The following is a 12,578-nucleotide window of genomic DNA, read 5'->3' on the forward strand; positions in this document are numbered from 1 at the left end:
TGGTATTTTGTGTCTCTTCATGTCCTTTTGTATCCTACATTTAACACTGTCACTATTTATGGCTTAAATGATTATAAATAAAAATACAAATTGCTAAACCATTATACTCTGCATTGTTCTCCTGGTTTGTACAGCCAGACATTGCAGCTGCAAGAATGTGTTCATCGACACTGCCAGATGCACAATGTTAAAAGACCCCAGGCCGGCAACATGCTTGGTGGTCATTTAATAAGCCGCTTGACACAGGCCAGCCATGCTTTAGACGGGCATTGGATCATCTGTGATAGATGGTTTAGTGGCTGCCATTGTTTTCAGTAGTGGTTGTTTTCAGTTCAGCAGTTGTTTACACAGGACAATGTGCTGCCGAGAACGATTATCTTTTTTGCTTTCCCAGAAATGACTGGTCACAAAAATGTTTCAGAGTAAATTGACTATACTTGTACAGGACTTTTAGAATGTTTAATCCAGAAACGCATGCAGGAGATTAAAGAGTGAACATCTATCCACAGAAACAAGGCGTCCCAAACGCTGAGGAGACTTTCATTTTTAAAAACCACATAAAGCTGGAATCGCATGACATTTTAGGAGTGTTTTATTGGCTAAAGCCCCAGCGGTTTCTTAAGTAATGAGATAAATAAAAAGGACGGGCTTATACCTCTCCATATCTTGCTTTGACTCAAATTACATTATAATTTGCCCCTCCCCCCCCCCAAAAAAAAAAAACAAACAAACAAAAAAAAAAAACAAAACACAAGAATGCGTGTGCGATTCCAGCGTAAAGCTTGTAGTCTTTCTCCATACTCTGTCTTTGATGATTTGTGATGTTTGTTGGTGAGAATATACTGCATTGTTTGCATTAGGGCTATGAAGACTGGCTACGCCATCGGGCAGACAATGAAGTCAATAAGAGCACGGTGTACATCATTGAAAACTCAAAGCGGGTCAAGAAGGAGAGCGAGAAGATCAAGGTATTCAACATGTCTGATTGCTGTACAGTCAGACCAGGCAGGGAATACGTTATCGGGGAAAATACCTATTGATTAAAGTTTTATTTTTGATGTCCTGCTGGATAATATTTCCCCTAAATGGGTTTAAAAATGAAATTAATACAACTTGCTGCTTTAGTTTGATGCTATAGTAGCAGACCAGGCAAAAATGAGCATGTCCACTATTGATCTGGAAGCAAGTTACCATCACAAGGAACAGACAACTCCTTGCCTTGACGAAGACAAACTAGAGGGTGCTGTGATTTTGGGGGATGACGCTTCAGCTAAAGTGATTTTTCTTTTTTTCGGTACATAACTGAAGACGGGCTTTACTTGGGGTTTTCCCATAAAAAATATGTATCACCGAATTGCAGGATAAACTATACACTTCTGATTGCATTTTGCCCCTGAGACCACCCACTGACTCTGATTGGTTCATTAAAGGGGTTGTTTGACCTCAGGCTACTCTGTTGTGTGCACTGTTCTCTGCAAGAATTCTCCAGTGCTGGGAGCGGGCAGTCATGTGACCTCGAGTATGCGATTTGCATACTTCCAGTCACATTCAGACTAGACGTGTCCTTCTTCGCTCAAGATACCTGCCTTCAATTAGGACATGCATGACTTCTTGTATGCAAATCACATACTTGCAGTCATGCGGCCACCTGCTCTCGGCATCGGAGAATCCTCACAGGGCACAGTGCACACGCTTGGAGGATTCACAAGTCTGCAGTTCCCCTAAGGCAGGACAATCCCATTAGCTGTGTATAGGTTCCATTGACATTACAGGGAGCAGTGGTCACACATGCTCGGTAGCGTTGTGCTTGCACACTGAATTGTGAGACCCCCATTCTTGGTCTTCGCCGGGTCCTGTTAGTCGGTTATAAAAGTTGTTTATAGTACAACCCTATTAAGATGTTTCGCTTGTGAAATTTTATTAATTCCATTATTAATTTGTTGAAAAAAAAATTCCCACCAAGTTACTTGTGGAATCCATCAAGAGGCGTGCAGATGAAAATATACATTTTGGGAAGAGCATCACGTGTAACGGCTATCTAGATGCATCAGTAAGACTGGCCATAACCATGAGAGCGCCGTCAGCCGGATATATAGCCGTCTGTCCCCACTTACACGAGTGTTGGCCCGGCCGAGTGCTCATGTGCTTATACCGGGAGAAGAGGAGAACGCTGCTGGCGGAGACTAAAAGGATCGGGCATTAATTCCATCAAGCTGATCCATCTCTCCCCGAGCATCACCGGTTAGGAGGCCCCTATACATCAGATGGTTGGAGGGTTCTGCCAAATATGATCTCATGTACAGTACAGACCAAAAGTTTGGACACACCTTCTCTTTTAAAGATTTTTTTTTTTTTTTTTCATGACTATGAAAATTGTACATTCGCACTGAAGGCATCAAAACTATGAATTAACACGTGGAATTATATACTTAACAAAAAGTGTGAAACAACTGAAATTGTCTTATATTCTAGGTTCTTCAAAGTAGCCACCTTTTGCTTTGATGACTGCTTTGCACACTCTTGGCATTCTCTTGATGAGCTTCAAGAGGTAGACACCGGGAATGGTTTTCACTTCACAGGTGTGCCCTGTCAGGTTTAATACGTGGGATTTCTTGCCTTATAAATGTGGTTGGGACCATCATTTGTGTTGTGCAGAAGTCTGGTGGATACACAGCTAATAGGCCTACTGAATAGACTGTTAGAATTTGTATTATGGCAAGAAAAAAGCAGCAAAGTAAAGAAAAACGAGTGGCCATCATTACTATAAGAAATGAAGGTCAGTCAGTCAAAAAATTGGGAAAACGCTACAAAGAAACTGGCTCACATGAGGACCACCCCAGGAAAGGAAGACCAGGAGTCACCTCTGCTTCTGAGGATAAGTTTATCCGAGTCACCAGCCTCAGAAATCGCAGGTTAACAGCAGCTCAGATTAGAGACCAGGTCAATGCCACACAGAGTTCTAGCAGCAGACACATCTCTACAACAACTGTTAAGAGGAGACTTTGTGCAGCAGGCTTTCATGGTAAAATAGCTGCTAGGAAACCACTGCTAAGGACAGGCAACAAGCAGAAGAGACTTGTTTGGGCTAAAGAACACAAGGAATAGACAATAGACCAGTGGAAATCTGTGCTTTGGTCTGATGGGTCCAAATTTGTGATCTTTGGTTCCAACCACCGTGTCTTTGTGCGACACAGAAAAGGTGAACGGATGGACTCTACATGCCTGGTTCCCACCGTGAAGCATGGAGGAGGTGTGATGGTGTGGGGGTGCTTTGCTGGTGACACTGTTGGGGATTTATTCAAAATTGAAGACATACTGAACCAGCATGGCTACCACAGCATCTTGCAGCGGCATGTGATTCCATCCGGTTTGCGTTTAGTTGGACCATCATTTATTTTTCAACAGGACAATGACCTCAAACACACCTCCAGGCTGTGTAAGGGCTTTTTGACCAAGAAGGAGAGTGATGGGGTGCTACGCCAGATGACCTGGCCTCCAGTCACCAGACCTGAACCCAATCGAGATGGTTTGGGGTGAGCTGGACTGCAGAGTGAAGGCAAAAGGGCCAACAAGTGCTAAGCATCTCTGGGAACTCCTTCAAGATTGTTGGAAAACCATTCCCGGTGACTACCTCTTGAAGCTCATCAAGAGATTGCCAAGAGTGTGCAAAGCAGTCATCAAAGCAAAAGGTGGCTACTTTGAAGAACCTAGAATATAAGGCATAATTTCAGTTGTTTCACACTTTTTTGTTAAGTGTATCATTCCACATGTGTTAATTCATAGTGTGAATGTACAATTTTCATAGTCATGAAAATACAGAAAAATCTTTAAATGAGAAGGTGTGTCCAAACTTTTGGTCTGTACTGTATATGGAGGCCTCGGTCTGTTAATTGGTTGAGAGGTGACTGACTGGTAAGGATTTTTTTATGCTCTGCTCCCGTGAAATATCATCTCTAGCTTTATTCCCGTCTGTGTATGTGGACCCCAAGCTTTACGTCTGGACGGTAGCTTATGGCTATACAGATATATTCTGGATCAGTGATCAGCAGCCTGCGGCACTCCAGCTCTTCACAATACAACGCCCTACATGCACAGTCTGCTTCTGGCGAGGAATGCTGGCAGTTGTAGTTCAACATCAGCTGGAGCGCTTCAGGTTGCTGATCTCTGATTTTGATGCTCTAGTTTTGTCTTCTGTCCTTTTTAAGATGTAGAACACTTTGAAGTTAAAATAGAACTGAAAATCTCACAGATGAGTTATTGCTGTAGAATGTGTATTTTTAGTTTGCCCTTTGTTTAATAATGTATTTCACGATAATATATTATTCAGCGGTGATCACAATTCCTCTGCTCAGAGCAGAACTGGCTGTAAAATTCTGAATTGGCAATTTTCTGCCGTCAGAATCCCAACGCCCGTTTTGCTTTGGGGATACAAGTTTTCCTTAACCTGAGATTCACATTTTTTTTTTTTTCTTGCCCCGTATGACATATTAAACAAAGATTACACTGAATAAAATATGCTTAGGTGTAATAAAGATCTTTTATGTAGGTAATACTTGAGCGTTTAAAGGGCTGGAAAGTAGACTTCATAAAATGTCTTGGTTGCTGGGGCCTTGAAGATAATTCCTAATAGGGTACAACCCATTATTCACCCATGAGTATGTCCTCGGGCTTGAGCTAGACAGGTTATCCAACTACTCTCACTTCCCTATACGAAAGGTGGAAGTGCTAATGACATGGTGTCCATTGGCCACTCACCAAGTATCGACAGGTATCTTCTAAGGATAGGTACCAACCAGCCCGACAAGTGGCCGACAGATGCCACATACATAGAAATTATTAATTCCCCATCAGGAGGAGCTAACATACGGGACAGGCTGGGTGAAAAGTTTTATGGCTATTACTGGAAATGTTCAGAATCTGATTATTTATACGCTGACTTGAAGGGACAACTCCATGCAGCCTTCAGAGACGTACATAACTGCAGACACGAGTGGACCCATATTTTAGGGTCTCGCTGCTGAAGTGGGTTAGGGTAGGAGTGCAATTTTTTTTGTATTTTCTAAGAAAAAAAGTGTTTGTCTTATTTCTTTTAAAGGTTGGTGACATAGTTGAAGTGATGGACAACGAGACCTTCCCATGTGACCTCATTCTTCTTTCCTCCAGCTGTGGAGATGGCACCTGTACAGTTACTACAGCGAGTCTGGACGGGGAGTCTAACTTCAAGGTACGGTTACGGCATAGAGGTTGCAGCCAGTGATGGAGCAGTGTACTCAGCTATAGAGAATGCATGGTTGGCCTCCATGCCATTCAGATGTGATTCTTCAGAACCCAGTATTCAGGATCACTCAGGATCCCAGCAATTGGGCCCACGGTGATCACGAAGTTATCCTATGGGTAGGTAATAACTTCAAACCTTGATACAAAACCTTTAAAGAGGACCTGTCACTTGTTAAAATCAAAACCATTAAATACCTTGCCCCTGAGCTCCCCTGATTCTATTGCACTTTTCTGTTCTGCGCTGTGTCACTTCATTGCAAAAATATTCACATTTGTTACTTTTGAAGCACGATATGTGAAATCTCTGGTTGTATATCAACTGTGTGTTTCTTCAGCTTTTTTTTTTTGGGGGGGGGGAAGCACTTTCATCCCTCCTTCCCAGATGCTCTCAATCACAGCTAACAGCATTTCAGACTGATCGATCAGCTGCCCCAGCTGTTATTGGCATTGTCTGGGAGGGGGAGGTAAAAGCGCGTACCTAAGCGAAGACTGAAGTAAACGCCCCAAGAAAAGCCTACAAGCAGAGATTTCACATACTGCACTCCAGAGCAATAAAGTGAATATCTCTACACTGCAGTGATGCATGGCAAAATGGAAAAGAGCAGCAGAATTTGGGGTGTGGGGGGAGGTAGGGGATTTGTGGAAGGTATTTAGCACAGTTTTTTGAGTGTCAACGTATTAATCAAAGATGTGTCAATGTATTAATGTATTTGAAAGCATTGCCTAATCCCTTACATTTGACATTATTTTCTTCTGTCCATAGAGCAATCTGTTATTTAAAGCCAATAAATTAATAATAAAAGATGTATGTCAATAAGAAATTAATAATGTGACCTGTGGCTATATTACCATACAAGTGGTAATAAAGTGACAGATGTCCTGTCCGTACATCTGTGATGAAGCTGAATACTGCAATGCTTCTTCCTCTTTTGAGAGCAAATAAGCAATGTCTTCCCGGAGGCTCCGCACTAAACACCTTTCCAAAATGTTTTATTAAAAGGTCAGCGAGTTACCAAGCGACTCGGTTGTGTCCACTTCATCAGCTCCGCAGCGCGCTCATCTCTCTGCAGAGCGGGACATTGCAGCTCTCCGTGGCAGCAACCTGAATAATGATGGCACATTGGAAAAAAAAATCTTGGCAACTAAAATAATGTCGATCCGCAGCCGGCTCTATATATAGCAGGGAAGCTGAGCACTCGGGTTTAGCAGTGTTTCCATCATTGACGGGACTGCTGATAATTAAGTGAGACCAGTCCTATAAATAGTCTCCAAAGTCCAATATATTGTATTTCTGGGGAAAAAAAAGCCGGTAACGCTGTTCTGGAGGATTCATGCACAGGGAAAGCACTGCAGTGCAAACATAGCCTCACTATCCCATAGTACAGACATGGTTGTTGTATACGTGCACTTAAATAAATTAAATAAATATATAATTTGTTTTTATTATTTTTTTCATTTTATTGCAGACCTATTATGCTGTGCGGGAAACATCCGTTTTGTGCAATGATGATGCAATGGACAGTCTCACAGCCACTATTGAATGTGAACAGCCCCAGCCTGACCTCTACAAGTAAGCTGCTGTCTGGGATTATTCTCGCACCCTGTATCACAGGAGGACGTTCTCCACTATTGAGATATTGATGGCTTATCCTTAAAGTCCGTTCAGACTAGCGCTTAATGACCCCCGGTTCGCTCCTGTTTTGCTGATCGGCGGTTGGTTAGTATAGATCGCTCAGGATACCATTGTTCTCTGCAGCATAGGACCTGTCTACACAGGACTGCTGGAAATTATAATCTTTTGTGCAGTCCAAAAAGATCATGTCATCGACAAATGTGCGTTTGCTCAGTATAGGCAACCTGTTAAGACTACACAATATAAGGAAACGAGCCTGGCTAGGAACTGTTGGTCACGATAATCTTGCAGCCTGTTTGCAGGGCTGTCCAGATGTAAACCGAATAACACCATGGCTCACTGTGTAGCAGCCATTCCCGGGCATTGCAGCTCAGCTCCTATTCACATCAATATCTACCAGTTTAAAAAATAAATTGAATTAAAAAAAAAAAAATACATTTAAAAAATAATTAAAATAAAAAAGGCCAGTAGTGCATGAGAAACAATGGTATATGGAGGATGTACAAGGGAAGAGCGCAATTAACCGATATACTCATAGTATGGGGGTCAGTAATGGGTGGTCAGTTACTAATACTGACAGCACAGCATCACAAGGCCAGACCACATTCTGGAAAAGTTATAAGGAAGAAAGTCAATGTTTTTGCCAAAATACACAAGCTGATAACCCAAGTTCAGAGTCCCAAGTGTCCTTTGAGTCCTTACCACCAAATCAAGGAAAAGGAATCAAATATACTTACAACTTTGCAGAACAAGGCCGTACTTTAGGGTGTGTGTACATGAGACATTTTTGACCTTGCAGTTATGACTGAATCCTATAATCACAAACCGTTTTACTAGTTTTATGTTGTTTTACAATCTGGTTTCTGGTCGCATATTTGGTCTACAGATGAAATAAATTAGTTTGACGTGTTTTCCTTATAAAAACCCCAAGGCTGAAAACCAGATAAAGTCCTTAATGTCTGAATGTTATCACTTCCCCTAGTGATACAGCGATGGGTCCACTCAGCGGGTCAATAGTCGTACACCGAGTAATGGTGTTATACGGAAGAGTCCACACCGGTGCAGAATAATGGTCAACCATGACTCGCACACCTATAGTCGCACTGATCAGGATTATCCTCACACATAGATAAGGCTTCTATAGGGTGCCAGTCACACTGTTACTTGTAGTGCGCCATGTCACCACGCCTTTACACGATCACTCGGAGCATACCGAAAGACCTAGAACCACAGAAGTAAACATGTCTGCTGCCAGACATATTCTTTTCTTTTTTTAGGAGGACGTTACAGCATCTCAAGCTGGGGTTTTCTATTAATGTATATTATTAATGAGCATTATTCCATGGGAAATCATGGGGCTATGGGCTCCTATATCTCCTGGGCAGATCTAAGGCTTGATTGCCTTTGCCTTGGTTTGTGACACCTAATTTCACTTGCAGTACAGACTTCTCACCATTCTTCTAGTCTGATGATCCTTCCTTGCAGACGCTCGCCTCATTGCACGTCTTGCTGTCATCCAGATTGTCGTTTTTCTCCCAACCACTGGGACATGCAAAGTTAAGAGGTGCTAACATCTCGACATACAGACTAAGGTCTCTTAAGGTACCTTCAAACTAAACGACTTTGCAGCGATAACGATCCGTGACGTTGCAGCGTCCTGGATAGCGATATCGTTGTGTTTGACACGCAGCAGCGATCTGGATCCTGCTGTGATATCGCTGGTCGTTGCTGAAAGTTCAGAACTTTATTTGGTCGTCAGATCGGCGTGTATCGTCGTGTTTGACAGCAAAAGCAACGATGCCAGTGATGTTTTACAATGGTAACCAGGGTTAGAATCGGGTTACTAAGCGCAGGGCCGTGCTTAGTAACCCGATGTTTACCCTGGTTACCATTGTAAAAGTAAAAAAAAAAACAGTACATACTCACCCTCTGATGTCCGTCACGTCCCCCGGCGTCCGCGCTGCTGCTCAGAGCTTCATGCACTGAATGTGTCAGTGCCGGCGTCACCGCTCTGCTGTTAGGGCCGGCGCTCACACAGTGCAGGGAAGCGGACGCCGGGGGATGCGAATGTAAGTATGTAGTGTTTGGTTTTTTTACATTTACACTGGTAACCAGGGTAAACATCGGGTTACTAAGCGCAGCCCTGCACTTAGCAACCCGATGTTTACCCTGGTTACCCGGGGACTTCGGCATCGTTGGTCGCTGGAGAGCTGTCTGTGTGACAGCTCTCCAGCGACCACACAGTGACGCTGCAGCGATCGGCATCGTTGTCGATATCGCTGCAGCGTCGCTTAGTGTGAAGGTACCTTTAGGGTACTGTCACACTCTGCAACTTTCCAACGATCACGACCAGCGATACGACCTGGCCGTGATCGTTGGAAAGTCGTTGTGTGGTTGCTGGAGAGCTGTCACACAGACCGCTCTCCAGCGACCAACGATGCCGAGGTCCCGGGTAACCAGGGTAAACATCGGGTTACTAAGCGCAGGGCCGCGCTTAGTAACCCGATGTTTACCCTGGTTACCAGCGTAAAAGTAAAAAAAAAACCAAAAACCGTACATACTCACATTCCGGTGTCCTTCAGGTCCCTTGCCGTCTGCTTCCCGCTCTGACTGAGTGCCGCCGTAAAGTGAAAGAAGATCACAGCGGTGACGTCACCGCTGTGCTCTGCTTACTTTCCGGCCGGCAGTCAGTCAGAGCGGGAAGCAGACGGCAAGGGACCTGAAGGACACCGGAATGTGAGTATGTACGTTTTTTTTTTTTTTTTTTACTTTTACACTGGTAACCAGGGTAAACATCGGGTTACTAAGCGCGGCCCTGCGCTTAGTAACCCGATGTTTACCCTGGTTACAAGCGAACACATCGCTGGATCGCTGTCACACACAACGATCCAGCGATGACAGCGGGAGATCCAGCGACGAAATAAAGTTCCAAACGATCTGCTACGACGTACGATTCTCAGCAGGGTCCCTGATCGCTGCTGCGTGTCAGACACTGCGATATCGTATGGATATCGCTGGAACGTCACAGATCGTACCGTCGTAGCGACCAAAGTGCCACTGTGTGACAGTACCCTTAGTTTGCGACAAGTGGTGATAGCTGTCAGGAGGCATGACACAATCATCCCAAAGAATTGATGCCATTTTTGAGGTTTCATGTCGCTAAAAACGAATTTTCTTTTCATCTGGCTTTTATGCCCCGTTCACTTGTCTAAGATTGGAGATGGGTTCTTGGAAATGTCACCATTTTCAGATCTTGGCAACACCTGCTATGTCCTCACTTTAAAATGTCAACACCAAGGAGGACAAGCCGTAACGTGATGCGATGTTCAGTGTAAATACACGCTCAGAAGGCTGAACGCATTTTCCAAAATCCCCTAGATCTCCTATGTGAAATCTTTCATAAACTAGATTTCTAATATTTTGGTTGGTGCCCTGGGTCCCATCTCAATGCTGAATCCTTAGTCGGCAAGATTTTTTTTTTTCCCAAGAAATTACAATACTGTGTCTTAAAAGCGTTTAATTAAGAATCCTGTCTTAATTAAAATAACTAGAGCATTCAATTACACAGTTTCGGGGACTTTTAATTACACAATCTTCTGATTTTCTGACGTTTTCAAGTACAGGGTTTCCAGGCTTTGCTTCTGGGGAAATCACAATCGCAGTTTTACTACAAGCCTCGTCCTCTATAATACCAGAGCTGGCTGCAACCACTCCGCGTGTATTGTCTGATTATCCGGAGCTCTGTATCTGGCGACTATAGAACGTGTCGTAGACTGGATATGCTAGCGTTGGGTGTGTGCTCGGGTTCGATACGCAGGGTTTGGATTTCCAGAGATAACATGCAGAGCTTTACAGGAGCACTGAGTCAGATGGCCGTCATATCGAGAGTTATACTGTTGATCTAAGTGACGTCACACCGGCAGAGTCCGGACGGATGAAGAGTGACGTGCGCGTCCTGTAACAAAGGGAAAGATAAGCTAGTAATAAGTGGCGATATCGCTCGAAGGTGAGATACAAGGACTAGAAAGGGCAGAAGTCTTGGCACCACTTAGATTGCTCACCCAAGAAAACTGGAGCAGAAAAATTGCCAACATGTTTTTCTGAAACTTGTCTTTAGGTACAAGTCCCGGTCCGGTCGCCCTGATCTGACAGCTTCTCAGAACCTTATGATATTAACCTAATGACGCCCGTGGTGCACGAATTGACGCAAAATTAAACCTGCTTCTTTAGTTTTGCCTTTTTACCTTATTTTTGCTCAAAAATGTCAGGCCTCTATAAAATAAAATCACTCTCGTTGAAAAGGATGACTGAGTTGAGAGTTAATTTGCGGGGGAAATTTTTTAAAAGTCACAATTTATGAAAACCTCTTATTAAAAGAACAATTAGGCGCAAATGAGAAAATGGCAAAAAAAACACAACAAACTAGACAAATAAAGGTGATAGTGTAATAATGGATTGAGCTTTTAAGCTTTTTTTTTTCCCTCTTTTTCAGGTTTGTTGGTCGGATGAACATCTACACTAATCAGGAAGTCAAAGCGAGGTACAATGTTTTATGTGGCCAGGCTTCTTTTCTGGGAGGTCGTCTTGATCAGGGGTGTCAAACTGCATTCCTCAAGGGCTGCAAACAGGTCATGTTTTCAGGATTTCCTTGTATTGCACAGGTGATCATTTAATCACCTGCACAGAATGATTCCAGCACCTTGTGCAATGAGAAGGAAATCTTGAAAACACGCATGGTTTGAGGCCCTCGAGGAATGCAGTTTGACACGACACCCCTGGTGATGATGATGATGATGATATTATTATTACTACTAGATGGTGGCCCGATTCTAACGCATCGGGTATTCTAGGATATGTATGCGTAGTGTATAGCACAGGCCACGCAGTACATTGCGCAGCCCACACAGTACACGTTGTATATTGCGCAGCCCACGTAGTATATTGCCCAGTCCACATAGTACATTGCGCAGCGCACGTTGTATATTGCGCAGCCCCCGCAGTGTATTGTGCAGCCACGTAGTATATTGCCCAACCACATAGTATACAGCACAGAGCCACGTAGTATACAGCACAGACACGTAGTATGCAGCACAGAGCCATGTAATATACTGCCCAGTCACGTAGTATATTGGCCAGTCACGTAGTATGCACCATATTATCCCTGTTAAAAAAAAAAAAAAAAAATTAAAATAAAAAATAGTTACATACTCCCCTTCTGGGCAGCATGAATAGTAAAATGTTGGTCACACAGGGTTAATAGCAGCGTTAACCGAGTGCGTTACACCGCGGTCAACGCTGCCATTAACCCTGTGTGAGCGCTGACCGGAGGGGAGTCCGGAGCGGGCGCTGTGACCGGAGGGGAGTCCGGAGCGGGCGCTGTGACCGGAGGGGAGTCCGGAGCGGGCGCTGTGACCGGAGGGGAGTCCGGAGCGGGCGCTGTGACCGGAGGGGAGTCCGGAGCGGGCGCTGTGACCGGAGGGGAGTCCGGAGCGGGCGCTGTGACCGGAGGGGAGTCCGGAGCGGGCGCTGTGACCGGAGGGGAGTCCGGAGCGGGCGCTGTGACCGGAGGGGAGTCCGGAGCGGGCGCTGTGACCGGAGGGGAGTCCGGAGCGGGCGCTGTGACCGGAGGGGAGTCCGGAGCGGTCGCTGTGACCGGAGGGGAGTCCGG

At 44.5% G+C, this 12,578-nt stretch overlaps 1 protein-coding gene across 4 annotated transcripts in view; it reads left to right on the forward strand.

Annotated features, from left to right (window-relative positions):
• ATP11C (ATPase phospholipid transporting 11C (ATP11C blood group)) overlaps positions 1–12,578 on the forward strand; it is a 177,897-nt gene that overhangs the window by 85,507 nt on the left and 79,812 nt on the right. For all 4 annotated transcript variants that reach the window (XM_077285257.1, XM_077285256.1, XM_077285255.1 and 1 more), the window contains exons 5-8: positions 861–968; positions 5,096–5,224; positions 6,744–6,847; positions 11,403–11,450. In XM_077285257.1, the coding sequence (XP_077141372.1) occupies positions 861–968; positions 5,096–5,224; positions 6,744–6,847; positions 11,403–11,450 (389 nt within the window). The remainder of the gene's footprint in view (positions 1–860; positions 969–5,095; positions 5,225–6,743; positions 6,848–11,402; positions 11,451–12,578) is intronic.

The sequence above is a fragment of the Ranitomeya variabilis genome, chromosome 2 (genome assembly GCF_051348905.1).
Source record: "Ranitomeya variabilis isolate aRanVar5 chromosome 2, aRanVar5.hap1, whole genome shotgun sequence".
NCBI lineage: Eukaryota > Metazoa > Chordata > Amphibia > Anura > Dendrobatidae > Ranitomeya > Ranitomeya variabilis.